At 43.0% G+C, this 22,973-nt stretch overlaps 2 protein-coding genes across 2 annotated transcripts; both read right to left on the bottom strand.

Annotated features, from left to right (window-relative positions):
- Positions 1-207: 207 nt before the first annotated feature.
- Positions 208-4,099, bottom strand: tor4a (torsin family 4 member A; the record flags this gene model as incomplete). The annotated part of the gene is made up of 2 exons (XM_022739826.1): positions 208-2,488; positions 3,704-4,099. Coding segments are annotated over 2 exons (1,254 nt in total), but the record flags the coding sequence as incomplete, so codon positions are not given.
- Positions 4,100-10,519: 6,420 nt separating this feature from the next.
- On the bottom strand, positions 10,520-22,550 carry brap (BRCA1 associated protein). The gene is made up of 13 exons (XM_022739887.1): positions 22,223-22,550; positions 21,812-21,973; positions 20,177-20,393; positions 19,898-20,087; positions 18,999-19,112; positions 18,506-18,654; positions 17,915-17,990; positions 17,640-17,778; positions 16,070-16,179; positions 15,902-15,991; positions 15,680-15,783; positions 14,683-14,822; positions 10,520-11,342 (listed from the first exon to the last, which is right to left on the bottom strand). Exons 1-13 carry the CDS (start codon positions 22,299-22,301, stop codon positions 11,113-11,115), a joined length of 1,800 nt encoding a protein of 599 aa, XP_022595608.1. The 5' UTR covers positions 22,302-22,550; the 3' UTR covers positions 10,520-11,112.
- Positions 22,551-22,973: the final 423 nt, after the last annotated feature.

Raw genomic sequence — 22,973 nt, 5'->3', positions numbered from 1 at the left:
TACAGTTAAAACAACAGTTGGACGCTTTTGGGAAATATGCTGAGTTTTCTTTCTTGTGGGGAGTGAGAGGTGTAGACAGTTAGCTTAGCTTAGCACAAACTGTTTTCTTAGTAACTGTTTTTCCCAAAATGCTGAACTATTCCTTTAATTTTTGTCAAACCAAAAAAAAGCAGCTTAAGAATCTGAATCAAGACAAAATCTCTCAGCCACGTTTAAATGGAGTCTTTAATTTCAAGGCGTTTACTACACATTTAAGTTCATATTAGAAATATTTGGACTGACATGAAAACGGGACGTTAACATATCCACCTGTTAAAAATGAAACCTTGATGCTAGCGCCAGTCTGTCATATCTGAACATATAGTACATCAATGCAAACAACATCCTTCTTCGATAAATAAACCACACACAGTGAGCACATGTTCTCGGGCAAAGAGAAGAAGACGCTTCCTGCTCACGTCTGATGAGAAGCTACAAGCTGCTTTTCATCTGCAGGTCACTGCAGTTTTGTATATTGAAGTGAATCCACAGGTTCATAAGTTGCAGATTTTGACTTGCATTAATAAAAGTCACGCTGCATTCACAGTAGAACAGGGAAAAAAAAGGACTTCTTAGTAAATGATGTATTATAAATACCTGAACTTCCTGTTATATATTAATGAATGAATATTACTCATCCCCTAAAGCCTTGTATATCAGGTTCCTGTTTTTCTCCTTTATACCACACAATAACCAGTATAACGTGTCCTTCACTGTTTGTTGTTTCCATCATTATTCATGTCTGGTTGAGCTGCCAATACAGTAACTGCGACATAATTAAAGGGTCAGTTCACCCAAATCCCAAATAAACAAATGTCTTCAATCATCTCTAGTTGTATCCAGCCATTTTTAAATATCTGTCTTTGGAGATTTCTGCCTCCACTCCACGGAACCTCATTTGCAAAGCTGGAATAATGACATTATTTAAATGGCTGCAGTTTGACCTGATGGTTGCACGAGAGGATCGCTTCAGTAAACAGGGTTCATTGTCGGGGGATCATGAACGTCTGAACCAAGTTTTGTGGCAATACATCAAGCACATTTGTTTTTATTTCACCAGATAAGTGATAAATTTGACTTGCTGGTGGCACGGCAGGAAGAGTCAGTGGGATTCATCCTCAGGGGAACATGAAGGTCTGAACAAAGTTTCGCTTCAGTCCATCCAGTTACTGCTGATATGTTTCAGTCCGCAGAAATACAAACACCTCACTGTCGACAGTTTTCATGTGAAATACACTGAAGAAATAGTCCCGGTGGAAATGAATCGTATGGGTGGAGGCAGAAATCTGAAACTAAAATAAAATCAAAACCTTCTGCATGGACAGGTTCGACCAGAGTAAGTGAGGATGTTGAACTGTCTGAACCGGCCTTTTAATAAAAAATAAAATGTTTGTAGTCCGTCCGTTTTCATGCGTCCTCACAGGACTCGTGCAGCAGAGCCGGACGTCCTCGCTGCTGTGAGAACAAGCTGTTCCTCTTTTTCTCGCTTCTCTTCACACGTTTGGCTCCGAGTTGTGCTGTTCAAGTTTCGTAACCTCTCTCGTGCGCTTTGAGGAACGTGAAGCGTCACAAACGTTTCCCTCGCAGCGCGTCACAGCAGGTTGACCTTCGCCACCACTTGCTTGCAGCCTGTCTGGGAATACTCGTGCCCCCCCACAGCGGGGTAATATTCAATCTCCCCTGCGAGGCGCTCTATGTTGGTATGATCCGGGTAGAACCCCTCCCGAGTCATTTCATCCAGGAAGCACTCCATCACGTGACCTTTCTCCAGAAGGCCCAGAGGTAAGATGTCCACCTCCGTCCACAGCGAGTGAAGCTTCTTCAGAGTGCTGCGTAATATTGGCGTCAGCTCTTTGACGAGATTACTATGACGACCGGACGCCGTCATCGTCATAGAAATACTTGAGGAGTTGTGTAGCATATGTTTGGTGATGTGCGCGTGGCCCAGGTTGCTCAGGAACAGGTAGATAGCGTTCAGGTATTCGTTGGACTGTTTGGAGGCCACCAGCTGCCACAGCGCGTCCAGGATCTCGTCGTGCATGTGCTCGGCCTCGTCGAAGATGAAGAGCGGGATCTTCTCCTCCTCCTCGGCGCGTTCCACCATCCCCGAGATGAGAGCGGAGAGGTCGCCGGCGCACTGCAGGGCGTTGGCCTCCTGGGGGCAGTGGTGCAGGACGTAGTACTGCAGCACCAGCGTCTCCCCCACCACGGAGCGGAAGTGTCCCGCCAGGAGGCGTCCCAGGTGGCTCTTGCCCACGCCGCTGGGGCCGTGCAGGGAAACCACCAGGGGCTTGTTGTGGACGTAGGTGGACAGGTAGTCCTTCAGATGGGACAGCAGACCCTCCACCGCTCCCTGCTGTCCAAACACCTCCCTCCTCAGCGTCTTCTCCAGCCCCTCCAGGTCGTATCTGAGCACGTGGTCGTCTAGGTTCTCGATGGCGTTGTACACCTGGAAACAGACGAGTGACACGTGTTAAGAAGAGCAGGTTTATTACTACCCAGAAGCCACCAGGTTCCCTCCTCAGTTGTTTTAGTTCATATTGAGCTTCAGTTCAGAGAGACTGACTGATGGCGCTGGAACAGACATCAACAGCTCGTCTTTAACGTGCTCACAACTTGCTACGTATTCAGAAGCATTCAGGGACACTTGATAAATAAACAAATAAAACCTTCAGTTGGATAAAGCTGAAATTTGAGGAGAACATTTTGGAGTCCACTTGTTTGTTGGTTATCTCTACTAATGGACCGTGTCATCTGTGCAGACCTTCTCTTTTCTCTGGAAACGTAGTGTTCAGAGGAAACGGCTCGAGTCCAAGTTTATTTCCGCTCAGCTGCAGACGTTATCAGACCACAACAGGAAATACACTCAGATCCATTTAAAATGTTTGTGTTTGAAACTGCCGAATAAAGGATCTTGCTGTGTGATGCACGTGGCAGCAAAGCAAGAATCATGGCCAGGTCAGGCATCTCTACAGAGTGGCAGCTCAGGGTGAGAGTTAATGATCCACCTGAGGGCTAAACAGAAAGATATACTTCTATCCCGAATGAAGTCTGACATGACCGAGCATGTAGACCCTGCGTACTTCTTTCACACAGGAGCTGAGGATAATACCGACTCCTGCGGCCTGACACACGGAGCTTCAGGAAAAGTAAAGGGCCCAACAAAGTTATAAGAATTCATCCTGCGAGGGAAACATGAATGAGTGTGCAAAGTTTTATGGCAATCCATCCAATAATCGTTGAGACATTTCACTCAAAACTACAAAATTCATCCTTAGTGGCGCTAAAGGGAGAAGTCAGGGGATCACCAAAGTCTAACCCTTTTTTTTGAAAAATAATGCATATAGTGAAATGGTAATAAAATAACCTCATATATTACTGTCATAAAGACAAAATAGCAGAAGATATTTGGTGAATAAAGAATCAAATGTTGAAGAAGAGTTGTGCAAAATGTTTTAAAGAGTAACTTAACACCCTCTAAATATCTTGTTTTTGCTGATTTAACTTCTAACCATAGAGGGCATCAGAGCACTGCTTTTACACCTGCTGTTTAAAGTTACTCTTTAACCTTCATGGCTGAATTTATTTAAGAAAAAGCTCAGGACTTGTCACTGCCACTTCCTCTCGAGGGGATGACCGTCTGTAGATATTTCGGACACTTCACCTGCAGGAAGACGATGGCACAGAGCAGGTAGAGGCAGTATTTGGCTCGGCTCTGCTCCTGCTTTGGTGGAGCTCTCCGCTGCCCTCCGTTGGGAAACATCACCCGCCTCCTCTTTCTCCTCTTTTTCCTCTGGAGGACGGAGGACGACAGGGCGGGGATGGAGGAAGGGGTGAGTGCGTCGAAGGTGAAGATTTTGGGGCTGGTCCGCGCCGGAGCCCCTGAGAAGGTCACGGCTCCGTCCAGCCCGAGCGCCATCTCCTGACGCCGCTTCTTCATGGCCTGGTACTTCTGTTTGATGCGTATGACGGCGCGCAGAGAGGAGGAGAAGGAGGACAGACTGTGGACCGTACTGTCCCTCTGTTTGTCATCTCTGTCTCCTTCCCCCTCCATCTCTCCCTCTATCTCTCCCTCCATCTCTCCCTCCATCTCCCCCTCCATCTCTCCCTCCATCTCTCCCTCTGTTTGAGAGGCAGAGGAGCTGCTGTCCTGGTCACTCATCTGCAGAGAGAAAGAAGAGGCCTCTTTATAACAATGGATCACATGACTACTCGCATGTAAAAGGTGTCACCGACCCACAGAGAAAATAACCTGACTCTGCAGGAATGCAACACAATCTTTAAAGCACCACTAACTCCGGAAAACAGCCGCCTGCTGCAGGAAACATGGATGATGAGAGTGAACTCTGCAGGACGGGAAACCAAAACAACGAGCTGAAAGAGGCCGAGATTCACCGCAGAAAAAACTTGTTTGTGGCTTCGGTGGGAGCTTTGTTAAGTTTGAGAAGTGGCATCACCATGGTTTCTCACCTTGGGTTTATGGGAAAAGGCTTGAATGTTTTTGGTCGTCAACACATTGTAGTAACTTTAAATCTGACAAAATCTGTTGTGGCTGTTTGAAGTTGTTGTATAATGTGTTAATTTGTTGACTTTAAAGGTGCTAGTAAACATATTTTTGACATTTGGATGAAGCTAAGCTAGCTGTTTCCAGTCTTAATGCTAAACTAAGCTTAGCTATCATATGTATATAGTATATATGTTGATTTTTAATGTAAATAGCAAGACAAGGAGTTTGACTGTTGGCAGCCGAACACAATAAAAGTTTTATAACTCTCACCATGCTTCCTTCCTGCTATCTATCTGTTCCTCAACATCAGCAGCTTTCACCCCCCGAGGCACCAGCGGTAAACACCGACTGATGGCAGGGTCTAGATCGCTTCGTCATACTATCAAGTCGTGGGATCAGTGACAGCGCAGCTTTCTGTAAATTTTGGGATCCAAGCAACTCACAGCTGCATATAATTTACAGATGTTTGGAAAGTGATTCCAGACAAAGGCCGTGTGTGAGACCAGAGGAGTGTGGAGCGGGCGGTGTGAAAGATACCTGCAGCTGATGCCGGTTCCAAACAAATCCCTGATAAGATCACGCAGCTCAGATTGCTTTTGATAAGTGTCTCTTTTTTGTTCTATCAGTAGAAATCCTATTTAATCTTTTATACCGTCATGTGATGAGTTACTGCGGCTGTACTTCCACACTGACACTTTTGCATCTACAGAGCTGCTGTTTCCCCTCAAACATGATATTCAAATCAAGCGAAAAATATGTCATCTATAAATGTTCCTGCAGAAAGAGCGAAGAGCTGGTCCTGTGCATAATAACTTGCACACACACGAGCATTTGCATGTAACATAATCTTACAATACACTTTGCAAAACTTCCCTTAAAGCATTTTAAATAACAGTTGTGGTTTCTGATTGAAACACATCAGGTAATGTATCTTCAATAATTAAAAATTCACATTAATCAAGTTAGTTTGCAGAAACAGGGTCAGTCTGCAGAGTTATACAACACTCGTCTTGGCATTCAACAGCACAAGGGGGGGGGGGGGGGGGGGTTATTGAAAAGGAGGAAATATCAGTTACACCCAGTGGTGGTCAGATCAAGAAAAATGTGCTACATACACAGCACAATCAGTACTTGCTGCTTAACAAGAAACCTATCTTATGGTAAATGTATTTTTGTTCGTGGCACAGCAGGGAAGGAAGTAACAGCACTTATTCCAATGAAAACTGAGCTGGGTGTTTGCATTGTGAGCCTGACATCAGAGCTCAAAATTAATCTTGGCACAGAGACGCCGTCACTTCTGGTATAGTTGCAGAATTTGTCTGTCAAGCCCCTTTTTTTTCTTTTACTTCAGCACATAAGAATTCAGAGCAGCACACAGGGGGGGCGGGGGGGGGGTATCAGCACTTCATCTTTCTCTCTGTTGTCTTTTCATTGGAAAGGCAGCGGAGACCTTAGAGGATCAGCTGCATACCAGGCATTTTAGAGAACTTTAACACTTTGATGTTAAACAAAAATCCCTCGTCAGTGAACCTGCACGGACATGCATGTACTGGGCTGAAAACACACAGATAACACACAAGGTGGAGGTCAGCGGCTTTCTACAAATGTCTTCTTTTCTTTTTTGGTGGAGTTTCACTGATGTTTCACACAGATCAGAGACAGGTACTGACAGGAACCAAAGCAGTGCATGTAAAGCAATGAGAGGGGGAGAAATGTGACTGAAAAATGAGAGGTGAAGATAAAGGACATGCAAGGGGAACAGAGAGTTTGCTTACCTTGAAACGTGGCTCAAATGTTTGAGTAGAGGAATGACTCCTGTGCAGGTTTAGTCCATAGTTTAGGAGCGGAGTCAGCAGAGAAGAGCTCCACTCAGCCGGTCGCTCTACTCAGGAAGAGCCCTCCTATCTGTCTATCTTACCTCCAAACCCTGTGCTCAACCATCTGCAGGCTCCTCCTCTTTAATTCTCTCATTCTTCATTTCCAGTTTCTGCTGCCTTTTGTTTTTTCAAAGGGTCTGACACATTACTTAACCCTGGGTTCATTCAACAGCTAGAGAATTTACAACAGTGTTTTTCTTTTTCATCATCTTAACAGGTGGAAATAAAATCTTTTTCCTTAAAAGAAAATAAAAGAAAAAAGTTTGCATTTAACACCATATTCCTTTGATCTGTGCTAACGCTGTTACAAGTTTCTCAGGGTCCAAAAAGTGTTTGTGTCACTTGTCACCACACAGGAAACACGGCTTATCTTAGCTTATCGCAAAATAAACAAAACAAAAAACAACAAAAAAAAATTTGCTGATGCATCTGCAGACTACATTATGTAATTAACCTCATGCACTTAAAGGAGTAGTTAATAAAATAACTGCTTATTCATTAGAGTTAGTTAGAAGATTTATACCACTCTCATGTTGCTACACATGAAGCTAAAGCTAGCATACAGCTAGCTTAGGTTAGCATTAAGACTGGGAGCAGAAGGAAATAGCTGGCTAGCATGTAATATACATTTTTGATATATTGAATACAAAAAAAGAAATAAAAAAACAACAGTTAACAATTTTCCGGGGGGGTTATGTAGGGGGGTTACGTTGTAGCTTCCTGGCTAAGCTAACCTGCTGTAGCTAACTGGCTCATATATATATATATATATATATATATATATATCTTTTTAATTTTAATTTGAAGTTTTACTCAACAACATGAGTAAGTGCATGTCACAAAATTTTATCCAATTTTAGATACTTTACACTACATCATCCTTTTACTCCACTACATTTATTTAGCAGATGTACCTTACTTTCAGTTGTAACTTAGTATTTCTATATTGTTGTATTGGTTTCTTTACTTAAATAACGGACTGTACGTCTTGAAAGAGTGAAAACATTGAATTGGTGCCATTTACTGGTTGAAACGTGACAGAATTGAGAAGGTGGGTCTTTGATTGGAGGAAAAACAATGTGTTTAAAAATACCAAAAAATGTCCCTTTCTGTCTTATATGATAGTAAACTGATGATTTTTGGCAAAACAAGCATTTTAAATACATCACTTTAAGCTTCTGGAGATTGTGATCAGCTTTTTATAAAGAAAACGATTAATCCACAGAAATAGACTAAACTGCAGCCGTATGATTGAGTGGGTGTAGAGACATTAAAGGGCCGTGCCTGCGATATAAATAGAAAACAGAGGTGTGGTATATGTTTGCATACCATACGATTTGCCTGCGATGACACATCTAAAAATAAAACTTTCTGTATCATGCATGCTTGAGCTGATAACTTCACCTAGTGTTTGGTTTTAAGGGACTGTCACATTCATAAAACCTGAGCGTCTGGTTACGGTTTGCAGATGACAGTGACTAAAGCTTCAGAGAAGAGTTACTGTGTATAGATGGTGTGAAAAGGGAGTTATCAGATTGCGTCAAAAAGGAGGCCTGAACTTTTTCTCATCGTTCAGTGTATTTGTCAGTGCTGTCTGGAGAGGAAGGTGCAGTTCCACCCAACACAGTTTACTTTGAACGAGCTGCTGGAAGTAAACTGTTAATGTTGTAGTGAGGAGAGGAGGAATTAGTCACGTATGACAGCATGCTTGTTACAGCCGGTAAAAAGTAAATCAGGCCTCAGTGGTCTGAACCGTTACAGCGACGATGAAAGCTGCACGCTGACGCTGCAGAAAGGAATTAATTCATCCTAGCTTGATGCATGAGGTGTTAAGTCTGTTTCCCACAGCTAGTACGTCTCTAAACCACAATGTGATTTGCATCCGTTTCACTTTAACACCTCATCAGTTCAACTATTAAACTATTAAACTATAGAGTAAATTTAAAACAACTTTTAGAAAACATTTTATTGAATTTTGGAGGATGAAAACTGAGCAGTGCTATGACCAAAACACATGTACACACGTGTTCTCAGACACACAAGCCACATCTTCTTTTTCTTTTTTTATTGATGTAGGCAGTGTAACAGTACAAACTACACTAAGAAACTACAAATCAGTTCTTTCCAGGTACTATAAAGTGACAGCTGCTCTCTGGCACATTGGATATAAACTTCAGCTCCCTCCCACCGTCCTCTTTACCGAGTACTTCATCATTCGGGTAAATCTGCTCATGAGCTTTCTCGCTAAAAACACTCATATCTGCACGTTAAATACGAAGCTACAGCCTGGAGATTATTAGCTCAGCACATCATAACGACTGGAAACAGAGCGAGTGATTCTCTAACTTTTAGCTAATAAGCACATGTACCCAGATGTTCACCATCTCTTCAGGCTAAAAGAACCTCTTGCAAATTCTACCTCTCGAGTGGAACTGGTCTTTTGAGCCAAGTTATTTAACATTCAACACCGTACATCTTAATTAAGGCCTTTCGGATCCATCTAAAGCTTTTACATGCTATTTGAAATGTTAAACTAACAAAAAAATAAAAAAATAAAAGCACAAAATACTTTAAAAGGAGTGAACAGAGCCACCGACACTTCGCTCACTTCCTCCCTCCTTCACGAAGGGTCATATCTTTAAGGTCAGAGGTCACGCCAGTGTTTTCAAAATAAGTTGTGAGGCCGGTGCTTTGTACACAGGAGACGTGCAGGTTCACACCTCACACAGCGGGGAAATAACCTGATGACCTAGATCAGCGGGTTCCCAACCTTTCAGCCGAAACATCCGTTCATTACTTACGATTAGCGATACCACAACCTCAAAACAGAACCATCACAAGTCAGAGTTAGAGTACGAAAGTATCAGGAGCAAAAGTGAAAGATCAGAGAACATTTACAACTGTGGTCTCTGTTCGTCCGACTAAATATTCAGTTTAGGATCATTTTAACAGAAGTTTTTACATGTGAGAAGTTCAGACAAGAAAATGTTCAGATTTTTTTTTTTTTTTTACTTAAAAAAATGATTCAATTAACAACAATCAATGCGTGATTTTGTCAAGTTACTAACTGATTAATTGACCGATTGTTGCAGCGCTAGCTATAAGCATGTATCACGTATAGAGAAAAAGTGAACGTACAACTCGGTGGTCACTTTATTAGGTACACCTGTGCAGTGTAATGTAATTCCACACAACAGCTCCGCCATAAGTTTCTGTGTAAATGTGTAAATTATTACGGAGGTCACAGTTAAAGATGGTGGTGTTGTTGTTGTTTTTGGTCCTTTACATCCACATTAGAAAACACCTGATTATAATCCAGTCCAGTACAACAGCATCAGCAGCTGTGAACCTCAGTGATCAAAATAAAACAACTCAACATTGTACAGGTGTACCTAATAAAAAGGCCACTGAGTGTATATTTTGTATGTAAACTGTATGTAATCTGTAAAGTAACGACAACTGTTAATGAATGAATGAATGAATGTAATGGAGTGAGAGGAACGACGTATTTTCACTGAAACACTGCAAAAAATATTCAAGTACAAGAACCTCAGCGGGTTGCGTTCAGGTGTTACCACTGAGGTGTGTAGGGGGCGTGTCCTGTGCAGTCAGCCTCATCAAAGCCGATAGTGTATTGGTCATTTTGATGATTCGTATTCTAAGATCAGCTTCAAACACATTTACAATTCAAATTGGGTGTTTTTCTTCCTCCTATTCACAAATGCGTGGACTTTTTACTCCCTATCCTCTCAGATACTTCCTGGCTGTAGCACTCCCTGCGGTTGACTCTCCCCTGGTTGGGAATCACTGACTTAGGAGGAACAGGAAGTATATTTACCTTTTTTTTTTTTTTTTTTTACCACCTAACAAAGCTTCCTGGCAGCGAGTACGCACCGGCTTCTGCTCCTGGACTTTCCAGGGACGAGTAAACTGCACTGAAAAGTAAAAAAGCCACAGGGCAAATCCACGTTTCTCCTCCATCTCTTCAACCTTTGACATCCTGAGTAGTTTTCAATGGAAACTATTAAAAATAATGTTGAAAAGAACAAAAACAAAAAAAATTCAGCATTTTACTTAAGCACAGACACACAAAAAAAAAACAAAAAAAAAAATGAGATGAGCCTAAAAGGATTCTGGGAAAAACAAAACAAAACTTTACACAAAGCAAACTCATTAACCTCCCAGCTTCTCTCTGCCCAGCGCTCACATGTAAAAAGAGGAAATATAAAGATGGCGAACAGACTTTGTTAACAACAACCATCACACGGAGTCAGACTGGGCACAAATGATCAATTCTGATCAGATAAATAACAATTATGACCAAAATAGATACTCTTTAAATGTGGAAACAGCAGAATATATTTATAATCACGTAGATGTTAAATGTGTTTGGGAACCACAGAGGGTCGTCGTGTCTTTAATGACTGAGAAATCCACACTTTCCACTTCTCTCCTCTCGTAGAAGCGACATTAAGTTAAAAGGTGTAAAACTGAGCGGGTAAATATCAGCACTGTTTACTCTTCAACAAGTCGAGTGTGAAATGTCAAGTCTTCGTTTCTCCTCCGAGTGCTTTCTGGTGAACCACAAACAAGCAGACACATGTTAATCAATGAACGGCCGTGGACATGTGCCCACACCGAGAGGTGGCCGTAGTTTTCTAGTGCTTTCCTGCAGACTTTAAACGCTGCCTACTTCCTCTTCCTGCCGCGGCCTCTCCTGCCTCTGCCGGAGGAAGGGCCCGCCCCCGCCGAGCCCAGGGGGCCGTCCGCCGGGCTGGCTGCGATGTTGATCTGTCCCTCCTGGATCTCGCTGCGAGCCTCCGGAGGAAGGTGTTCGATCTGCTGCTGCGTCTCCAGATAAAACATGACGTCTCTGAGCTGCTCCTGCAGTTCTCCTATCGTCTCGTCCTTACGGTCTCCTATAGACGAAACAAACACGTGTATGATACACACATCACCTTTTTAAGTTGTGTGTTTGTGTCACCTGATGAATCTCAGCTCAGTGCTCCCTCTCTTTGAGCTCTGTGTTTGGTCTCCACCAGCTCCTGAGGGAAATCTCTGTCTCTTTAGCTGCTAAATGCTCCACTGTGTTCAGCTGCTCTCTGACTGAGTGTGTCTGCTGTTTGCTGCTGAGCAGGAAGTCTTTTCAGACGTGAGTTTTCAGAGGTTTTACAGCAGTGACCAGAACAGTCACGTTGTGTCCGGACAGATGAACCATGAGCTGAAACTCCCTGTAAAGCTCCGTGAGGCTGAGCTGCAGGTTCAGCTGATGATTCTCCGTCGGTTCATCACGACCACTCACTGTTTCAACACATTGATTCCAGCTGCTTTAATGCCTCATGAGGAAAAATCACCCAGTTACTGACGGATGCAGTTGGCTCTCTCAGCTTCTAAAAACTTGCTTGAAATATTACAGAATTTGTACAACCCGTCCTGCCGGCCTCAGGGTCATGCCTCAACACAGCTGTGTCAATTTCCTGTCTATGCAAGAGCCTGAGATAAACATTTAGACATGAGATAAGCTGCACAAAGACTGAGGAAACCTATACAACATAAATATAAAAAGGTATGAAACTGTGAAATATGAAATCATCCATCTCACGACTGAGCTGGTGTTGAATTTCTAATGCACTGCTTGATTTTTTCTTTTAGACAGCTATGATCGGCCGGTGGAGCTACACCGACAGAGGAGCCATCGCCACGGCTGCGGAGACACAGTAACACACATGATGAAGTTGTACTTCTCCGTCTGTGTGGCAACACCTGAGATGGTGAAACACTCCAAGTGGTGCAAACTCTGAGAACTTACACAATAATACTCAACACCACAGAAAACCAGAGGCTGCTGAAGCCGCCGTGTCAGAGTCTGTGTCCGACTGAGATCATTGACAGATTACAGTTAATCACCGGTAGAATAAATATCGGCGTGTGCGTCAGCTGATAAGCAACGAGAAACCCTGCTAACACGTTAAACTGAGACAGCTCGGGGCTTTAACAACACTGTTGGTTCATGACGTCTCTTTCTTTTTGTTTTCTTTAACAAGGATCAACAGTGAATTAGAAAAGTTTCTTCTCCTCTCAAATATCAGTCTCAGCCTCAAAACCCAAACATCTAGACAAAATAATCGCTGTCCCTCGGCCAAGAAAAGCTCCCTGGATTCAAATAATAAGAAGCTGAACTGTGAGGAAAAACTGTGAAGCTGGTGACAGATGAGAACCGGACGTTTCTGAGCTTCCGAGTGTTGAATGATGCACAAAATAAAAACCGGCCTTAAAGAAACAGAAACATCTGGAGAATCACTTCCTTTTCTTTACAGCCAACGTGATACAAACAACATTGATTTATCATTCCTCGTGTTGACTTAGCTTGAGTCGGCGAGCGAGCTGAAAGATGTCTGACCCATGAGTGTAACCATAACATCGCTCGACTCAACCTACGGCCACTTTCAAACCGCACAAATTAGATCAGTCGAGTTCATGTTAATGTGAACAACAGGAAACTAGCGCTAATTATAAGCTGCTTCAGTTCTGCTCTGACAGTAAATTTAGAAATGAATCTTCTAACATTTCTACAAAGGCTGGGGGTTAAACTTACAAACCCCTCTTATCAAAACAAGTGAAATGGTACAGTGTGTGTGTGTGTGTGTGTGTGTGTGTGTGTGTGTGTGTGTGTGTGTGTGTGTGTGGGTGTGTGTTTCTTCCACATAAACAGAGCGCACATGCACCGGGGTTCGTCTGTTTAGACGATCCTCATCCTCAGAGCCGACTGAAGCTCAGGGAAAATACAGGTATGTCTAAAGTGCAGACGGAGGATTTCCATTCAAACCTTAAACCTGACATTTCCGTCGCCCTCAGGCCGAATGGTAATGGAAACACGCAGAGCTTCACCACGTTTTAAACACACACACACACACACACACACACACACACCATTACACGGTGGACTGAAGCTGATTCGAAGGCTCCTCTCACAACTTCATGATCTTGTTTTCGTGTTTCTTTTATTCTGTCCGCCTCCTGTATAAACAGCTGTATAACCCTCCATGCAGTTCCTGTTTACCTGCAGAAAGTCACTACTCTCAGCTACAGACACGGCGTTCTGTGGAGCTGCAATTTGTTTATGATTTGCAAATATTACTGTCTGAATGAGGAACTACTCTCTGACTGCGGGACCCGACCCTTCCAGCTTCAGGCTCTTTTCTCTTTGGCAGTATCGACATGTTTCCAAAGCATTGTGCACGTCACTGTGGCCCATTCTTCCTGTTGCTGTGGATCCTTCAGTGTGGTGACACATTTGTTTGGCGTCAGCAACAATAGGTGACACAAAGGTGTAAATGAGCAGCTGACTGATTTGAAACCAGCGACAGACGAGCTGATTGAGACAGGAAATGTCCCGAGTAGAGGATCGGTATCTCGGCTGATTGGGGCAGATTTTTCTACTTTTTTATTTTTATTTAGTCTATTTAGACTTTAAATGCATTGTTTGTTACCTAACTCGCTGTTTTTGTGATCGGTGTGAAGTGGCTCCTTCCTTCCTTCAGACTGATTCTGAGTTTTTACACCGAGGTTGGAAAATACACATATTTTGTTAAACTCTTACATTAACAAACTTCTGCTGCTCTGTACAAAAACTTTCAGCAGCAGCTTCTGGTGTTTAGCCGGCGCCGACAGTCGGCAGTTATAAAGCCAAACGTCAGCTGCAGCGGGTCAAATCAGCTGTTCTCTGATCAATGTCAAAAATCGATCAGTAACTTCATGAGTGCTCTCTGCAGTATCAACTCCACTGAAGGTTGTTTGAAAATAAACTGTGCAACGTGTGGACTGAGTGAGAAACGATTCAGAAGTCGCAGTCTCTAATAATCAAACTTTATTAGTTATGAATCGGGAGCGTTTGGATCATGGAGGGTGGGGGAGGTGCGGGAGGTGCGGGAGGTGCGCTGCAGATTTCTACACTTGTTATTCATGCCAGATTCATGTTGTGATCAACAGGATGAACCTGGACAGGAACCAGGATCAGATTCCTGAGAACACATGAGTCTGTCATCATGAGAGACGTACAGCGCTCTGTGCTGGTGGATTGTGGGTGTTATGTTTGTGACGAGGAGGCGAGTTCAGTCTGTGTTGATGAAAACACTCCACCCTCCATCATAAACGTACATTAGCAGCATGTTACTGTATCCACTGCTCTAGGGCTTGACCTCTGCGTTGTGATGATGATTTTACATCATGTACATGTATCCCCCCCACCCCCCCACTCACCGCTCTCTTTTCCTTTGCGCTCCTCCTCCGCCAGCTGGGACTGCAGCTGCGTCTGATTGGCTCTCAGACAGCGGTTCATCTCCTGCTCCTCCTTCAGCTCCTGGCTCAGCTTCACCACTCGGCCGTTCAGCTGAGTGTATCTCAACACACAAACACAATGGAGCCGTGAATTCACCAGAACCATAACTTTCCGTTTTGACAGGAGGTATTTGGACTCGTCACAACAGGACGAGAACAGGTGGAATAATAAGCTGTGCTAAGGTTTTAGATGTTTAGGTGTCTGACTGGTAATAATGTGACTTTAGTGGCTGTGACTGCGTTTTATAATTGGCTGTTTTATGTCACTTGAGGATCTTTGCTTCGCCGTCCCAGTTAAAAAAGCTGCAGTGATTCTAAAATGATGCACCGGTCTGTAACAGTGTTGAATACTGGGAATTAAGATGATGATTTCTGCATGCACAGTCAAGGATCCGGCCGAACCCTAACCATCAGCCATGGGGACGCCCCTCCCTCCTCTTTTTTAATGTAGTTTAATATTTTAGCTGATGTTAAAACTGGATTCTCTTTTGGTGCCTCACAAATAAAGTTAATTATCATTATGAAAAAACAAAACTCATTAACGTTTGCAGGTATAGTCCGACGCTAAATTTCTAAGTTTCTTACCACAACTTTTCTGTTACTGTTTAGGCGTTTGTTTTTTTACATCAGGTAAATGAAGCATAAATTTGCAGCACCAGAGCCGATGGACTGTCTTCACAGGAGACATTTCGGCTTCTCGTAGCAAGAAAAGATGAAAGTGACTGCTTTTCTGTCTGTGGGTTTCACTGGAAGGACTTACTGAGTAAGTCTTACTGAGTCATTGTTAATAAATGTAATTCAAAATACAGAGGAAGGGGTGTTACATTTCCTGGAAGGAAGAATATGACTCGCCCTGTAGTTTACCAATCAACAAACCTCACAAACCTACACGCAAGATGTAACGTCAGTCGGCACCTACTTTTTCTCCATGACCTGCTTCTCTTTGGTTATTTCTCCCAACCGCTGCTCCAAGTTATCACAGCGCTCCAAGGTTTCCTTAAATTTCGCCTTCATGTTGTTTATCTGAGGGGAACACACACACACACACACACACACACACACACACAGAAAAGTCAGAGGAAACATGTGTGCACAGGATGACATGACGAGATGAAATCAGCTGGTTAATGTCAGTCGGTACCTCCTCGGCCGTCTCCTTCTCCAGGTGAACGATCTTATTCTCCCAGTAAATCCTCTGAGACTCCAGCTGACTCGTCAGCAGGTACGAGTACTGCACACACGGAGCGTTAGTCACAACGGTTTCGGTGTTGACCCAGCAAACGAAAGCAGCGAGGAGGAAAATACTCACCTCTAGTTGGAGTGCATCAATTTTCTCAGCTTGACATGTGTCTCCCTCACATTCATACTGCACCATCTTCCCATCAGTCTTACTGGCCACCAGCCGATGCACGTAGTTATCTACGGTGACACGCAGCAGATCAGACACGGGCTGCTGTGTCAGCGTCTTAAAAAACTCCACAAACATCAATCAATCAACTGAAAATTAATTGGCATTTTAAAAATAGGTTAATTGTTTTGCTGTTTTTTTTTATTTTTTTTATGCAATCAACTTTGAATTTCATCTTGAAACACAGACGAGTCCTTCAACACAAATCAGACGAGCAGCTTCTGTCTATTTTTATAATCTTGCTTTATATTAACTATACTTTGCTTTTACTTGATACAGTTTTTATTCCTTTTATTCTTTTTTTTTTAAATTCCTTTTTATGTTTTTTAAAACTGTTTTTAATATTGTTTTATTGCCCTTTTATTTATTAGGTTATATTGCCCCTTGTGTCTTCTGCTATTACCAATGTTTTTGATTTTAATTCTTCTGTGAAGCACTTTGAGCTGCAATTATCTATAATAAATGCTATACAAGTAAAGCTTTTTATTTTCATCATCATTATTATTATTATTATTATTATTATTATTAAAGTCCTAATGGGAATCAAATCCATGACGGCTCAGCGTCTCCATCTGTTCATCAAGATCGTCTGATATTATCGAAGCTCCAGAACGAATCAAGAGACTGATGACTGGTGAGACTGATTTACTGCTGACTCCGAGTGAATGCTGATATTGCTCTGCGTCTGCTGGGTGTGCTAGTAGACAACAGCTTGCTAACAGGTTAGCCACAGCAGCTGTGTAAGGTTATAGTTCACAGGACTGTCTCAGCCTTTTTTTGTTGTTGGTATCTTTCTGCCCTCTAGTGGCCACAGTTGCTTAAAGCAGCAATAATAGCTATAAATTCTCAGTAACAACTGTAATCTTGTAATTAACTATCACAGGGGATGAACAATTAATTGAAATATTATCAAAGTCACAATATGGCCAAGTGAAATTTTTTCATAAGGGGTAAAATGCGTCAATACAGACCATAAATGAACTATAGCGTTGCTACAGAGACGCCCAGGTCTACAGGTCATACTCTACACATGTAAGGGAACATATGTTTGTTTGGTACAGACCTCAACAAAAACTACATCATCATCATTTTTATATATTTTTTTTCCAGTGAAAATGAAACGAAAAAAATTCATCATGAATTATATTAAAACATCTGTTGAAAATAATCACAATGTGATTTTTTGATAAAACTTTACAATAAAACGACCCTTATAAAGGATTTACAAATGGATTATAATTAGGTTATAGATTCACTGTTAACACTTTATAAATCATAAATAAACAATGATAAACAAGTTATAGCAGTTTTTTTCACTATCTGGCAAGCAACAGGTCACTTTTATCTAATGCTTTTAAATGATTTATAAAGTGTTAACAAGCTAATTAATAAGCTAATTATAAACCCTTCATAAATCCTTTATAAGGCCAGTCTTATTGTGAAAAGGTACTAATGTAAAACAGATTCATACCTCCTGCGTAGTCCCACACACGGTGGTTGGTGAGCTGCATTGCGTAGGTGTGCTGCGTTTCCTCAAAGTGCTTGTAGGCATGCCGGCTGACGTAGCGACCGCAACCGATGTGGCCGCAGATCAAACAAATCCACAGGTTCTACAGAGAGAGAGAGAGAGAGAGAGAGAGAGAGAGAGAGAACAGCAAAAGTGTGTCGAGAGATGTTTAAACTGAACTTTACAAAATGAAAAGTGAGTCCACAGACGACCAGCAGACACAGACTGATGTCACTTACCTCCTGCACGCCACACTCGAAGCACTTGTTCTCTTCAACTGGCTCTGGTGTTTGGCAGTACCTGCACACGGGACACCTGGAAACAGAGCACACATTCCTCTACTGTCACACGTGTGCGCGCTCGTCCTTTGTCAGAACACATGTGAGGAGGAGGAGGACAAAAACAAACAACACATGACGTGAGGCCTGGAGAAATAACCAGTGCACTGAGAATCAGGTGACGCAGCATGTGACTGTCATTAGTGAGAAGGTCCCTTTATCTACGTGGTTGTAGATCAGTCTTATTTTTTTAAACTGAACATCACACAGATACAAAGAGTGTCACAGATGAAGGTCAGAGATGATTTTTAGTCACATTTCTTGTTAAAAATAAGGTCAGAATCAGGCTCATCTCTAAAGTCCTGTTTTCTCCACATATTTCTGCCGATAGTAATTCCAGAAAGCAAATATCAAGCACAGTAAATGACTGGGAGCGGCCAGAATAACATGGGAGAATTTAACAGTATGTAGGAAACACAGGGTTTCTTGGTGATCCCGGGGGTGTGTGGGTGTGAGTGTGTGTGTGTGAGTGTGTGTGTTTGTGTAACTCACGAGGCGTCTTCCCACCGCTGGAGACACTGGCTGTGAAAGCTGTGGTTACACAGAGTGGTGAGGATGCCGTTGACCGACTCGTCCATTCTCTCCAGGCACACGGTGCACTTCGGCAGCTCCGTCAGCTCCATCACCGGCAGACTGGCTCCCTGAGGAGGAGGGGGGGAGGGAGCAGGGGGGGTGGGGGTGGGGGTGGGGTTAGAGAAAGTAAACCATGTGCTACGTGGGGTCAAAGGTCTGCAGGTTTTCAATCCTGAACAAACACTGCAGGATCGACTCCACTGAGTTCTTCCTTTGCTCTGGCTGAAAATGCGTTTTGATTAGTATTAATATAGAAACTGGAACCTGCTTTGGACCCACAATGCACCTGTTACCAGAGATAACTGTAAGTTTAAGACACGTCCTTAAATAAAATCCTTTTGGAGAAACCGGATCACATCTTGAGAATAAATCAGGTGATCTGCATCTAACGACTGAATAATGGAGCCATTACCTCGTCAGACTTTATAACCTCTGCCCGCTCCACATAGACCAGTTGGCACACTGCGTCCTCTATGGAGTTGAACTGGCGGCCATTACACGCTGTGTAGAAACTGTCTGCGTCTGCCTAAACAGAGACGGGGAGGAAAACAGCAGCGTTATGAAGAGAGAAATACGCACAGACACGTTCTGTTATAACTACGGCAGCTTTAGAGGCAAGAACCCGCACAGACAACACAACTTCAACAGCTGAAATCCAACAGTCTCCTCGTCTGTGGTCAGATTTGTGAGGAAATGTTTCATGCTGCACAGGAGATGTGGCTAACTCTCTAACCTGAGAACCCAGAGCTGAACGGCAGGGACCAGCTGTTCATTGATGTTTATTCAAATCAGTTTGATACTGAAAAAAATTAATACAAAATTAAAAGGACACGCACTTCACTTGCATAAAGCTCCCCAACAATTTGGCCTGGCTCTCTCTAATTACTATTGGACTTGTTGTACAATGCTCAGCTGCCAGTATCTATTAACATCAGTACAAGTCATTCACTGTCTCATTCAGAAAACATTTTGGTTTCCATCATCTCTCCAGAATCTAAGAACGAATAATTGGTCCCTTCAGTAACAGATCCAGCTTTTGGTCCATGGGCCTCATTGGTCCTCATTCTTTGTAGTTCACATTTATTTCGTTTCCTCCTCCAGAGTCTCGCCAAGACAACTTCCAAAGGTTCTTTACTTCCATCATGTGCAACTCACTCACTCTGACACAAACTTTGGTGCCTGATGCTGAGAACAGATGATAAACCCACTCTTTCCTTAATCTATTTATTTTTCTAGTCATTCCGTTTCATTTCTTTGTTCTTAACGTTCTTGTTGAGGTCTGGTTTCAGGTGGGGTTGTGTTGGACCTTACCTGAGTACAAAACTTAATCAGCACCATGTACTGGTTCGGAGTGGAGTCCCTTATGATCTTCATATGCTCCATAACATCATTAAACGGCGCCAAGAGCTTCATGAGGTCATGGCTGGTCATGGTCGCCGGGACAGTCAGGATACACACCATGGCGCTGCGTCTCACATCTTCAGTCAGTGACGTCATTTTGCTGCAACAAGACAAAAACAAATATACATCCCACGTCAAAGCAGCTACGGACTTCTGGAGTGATGAATATACATGTGAGGTGTGGCTCACTTGGTCTTGTAGAGGTGCATGATGCCATAGATGATCTCCACAGAGGGGTTTCCACTGAAGAACGAGATCTGGTCTGGGAGCTGTTTGGAGGGGGAGTCTGGAGCAGCGCCTGTCGCTGCACTGTTGTCCTGTGAAGCCTCTTGACCGTCTGCTTCAGTCTTTACAGCCTGAAGTTCACTGGTCTGCTCCGTCTGCTCCGCTTCACCTCCTCCTTTATCTAGAGGAGAAGTTCAGTAGTTTCACATCTGTAATTCTCGTCCTTAAAAAGGGTAAACATGGTAATATATGTCATATCTTTAAAAAGACATGAAAACACCAAAACCCACAATGTGATAGTTTCACAATACTTTGACTTCTCTATCTTCACTGTGGCTCTCAGCTCCAAATGTATTTCCTTAAATAGTGTAAATGTACTGTCACAAATACAGCAGCGTGTTGAGGATTTAGGCACTTTAGGTGTTTAGATTCTTCTTTATCACACTGGAGAATCAAGGAGGCGTCTGATCAGCCGCAGGTTTATTCTGCAGCTGAGTCCAAACAAACAGTCATAGAGAACTATCTTCAGAGAAGAGCAAGGAGTCGTAAAAAGACGGTCTAGCTCCAACATCACGGGGTCAGTGTGGGATCACATGAAGAGACATACGACACAGACTAAATCACAGAACACAGCTATGGCTCAGTAATCTCCTCAAACAGCTGACCACTGTAGTTTTTAGCAAAAGTTTCTTAAACAGGTGTAAATTGGGCATTTGTTGGGGACTATTTTCAGTGGCGGATTAAACTAATACTCATTTTAGTCAAAAAGACAGACTTAAAACCAGATGCCAAAATGAACACTGCAGTGTATATGGACAAAATAAACTCCAGTGTTCGTGTTCATCTTCACATTATCGTGCCATAAACATAATCTACAACAATCGACCCTCTTATGATCGTATAATCAAGGAATTAAAGTTTTGGACAGGAAGTCGATAAAATCTCACCACTGACATGGTCTTCAGAAATTAAATATTTTAAGTTTTGATCATTTCATTAAATTTGCAAATGTTCACCTCATCTTTTAACGCCTACATAACCAGGCTCTTATGCTCAGTGAGCTGGTGGTTCCTGGCTCAGGGACATGAGGTGCGTCCACGGAGAACTGTAGGACACCCTTTCATAAATCCTCATTTGGAGAAACGTCTTTCTCTGTTGGAACTCTTCACCCACAGATCTCAAGAGTTTATTATGATGATGAAACTATTCTTAAGGAGGGATCAGGCATGTACAGTCAGGTAGCCATTTGTTGTGTGATTGTTTGTGAGTTTGCGTTGTTTTATATGTATATTAGTGTTGAGTTAAATAAATAAATAAATAAATCTGCATCTTAATTACATTTCATATAAAAATATTGGGTTTGTTCCTGGTAATTCCAGCTCCTGAGGCTTTCACAAGCAAGATGTGATATTGTAGACTCTCCAGTGTGTTGTGGGTCTACCCTGGGGTCTCCTTCCAGCCTGATCAGATTCTGATCAGATGCCTGAACCAACTGGCTCCTTTCTTTTCGTAAAGCAGTGGCTTCGCTCCTCACTCCCCCTGGATGTCTGAGCTCCTCTGAGCTGGATTTCAGAGCATCCTGTAACATGTGTGTCTTACCTGGGCTGGGTTCAAAGGTTTCTATAACCATGTCCCCCATGGCTCTGCTGCCAATGTGTTGGTGCAGTACAGCTGCTCTTTCCAGCTCGGTCTTTCCACTGAGAGTGTGTCTGGCTAAACCCAGAGCTCTGTCCTGCAGCTCCTCCTCTGACATGCCTTCAACTGTAGGACAAAAAAAAAAACAGAGTCAGACCGCTGGTTTTCTCTGAGCTCTCACTGACAAACTGAACCATAGAGTGTCCCAGCACCACGGACACACCTTTACTCACACCTGTGTTGTGATGCAGCTCTAGTTAGATCGGTTCAATAACTACTGAATTGGCTAACAGTAGATATCGGTGTCTGTCATCATGGTTAGCTTCCCGGCTAACTCCACACAAAAGCAGCGACTTTAACATTAACGTGACTCACCGGCTGAGTACTGGAACCCCTGTGGAAAGGGAGACTGGTCGGCTAACTCCAAACGGATAACAACCAGCGACACACTCATGTGTTATGACGGAAACTGCCACTTTCACGGAGAACAAAACAACCCGGTGACAGTTAGCTAAGCTAAACCAGGTCCACACAGCTAACGCGCTGATTAGCTAAGTATAACTAGCTGAAGAAAAAGCCCTTGAGTTACAACAGCGTGTTAGTCATACTGTTTTTGTCTTCGCCGCCCGTAAACACATTTCTGTCTTAAAGCTGAGCCACATTAGCTAGCTATGACTTAAGCTAGCTCCTAACTGTGTGTTCACAGCTGTCTCTATGACGCTCTTCTTCACACACAAAAATAAGGAGCGGCGATGAACCAGAGGCGTGTTGCTGCCACCTACAGGAACTAACCCGGTACTGCGGCAGCCGTTACACAGGTTTATGTAAAATACAGTACGATAAAAATACAACAAAAAAATCCCTGTAGAAATTTTGAAAGTGAACAGGTGTCCCTCAAAAAGCCTTTTGAAGCCGTCACGACTGGCCAAAATAACCTCACACTGCTGGTTTCAAACACAAATGTGGTACTAATAGTGGTACTGACCCCCAGCCCTTTCCTGAATTGAGTATTTTGTCTTAGTTCCTAGAGGTCCCAGCTTCCTTTGGAAGATCAGGATGGAAAATGTGACGTACGGCCAATAGTGCTGTCAAAGCAACCAAAGAAATGCTGAAGTGTATGGCTCAG

The sequence above is a fragment of the Seriola dumerili genome, unplaced genomic scaffold, assembly GCF_002260705.1.
Source record: "Seriola dumerili isolate Sdu_G_001 unplaced genomic scaffold, Sdu_1.0 BDQW01000047.1, whole genome shotgun sequence".
Classification (NCBI taxonomy): domain Eukaryota; kingdom Metazoa; phylum Chordata; class Actinopteri; order Carangiformes; family Carangidae; genus Seriola; species Seriola dumerili.
This window is presented reverse-complemented; position numbering and strand designations above follow the sequence as displayed.

Bases quoted from the DNA above. Each gene is read 5' to 3' on its own strand.
- brap (XM_022739887.1), bottom strand. From the start codon at position 22,301: ATGAGTGTGTCGCTGGTTGTTATCCGTTTGGAGTTAGCCGACCAGTCT. The intron at 21,974-22,222 runs GTGAGTCACGTT...TTTGTCCTACAG, and splicing joins GGGGTTCCAGTACTCAGCCG to TTGAAGGCATGTCAGAGGAG. The intron at 19,113-19,897 runs GTAAGGTCCAAC...GTCTCTGTTTAG, and splicing joins TGATTAAGTTTTGTACTCAG to GCAGACGCAGACAGTTTCTA.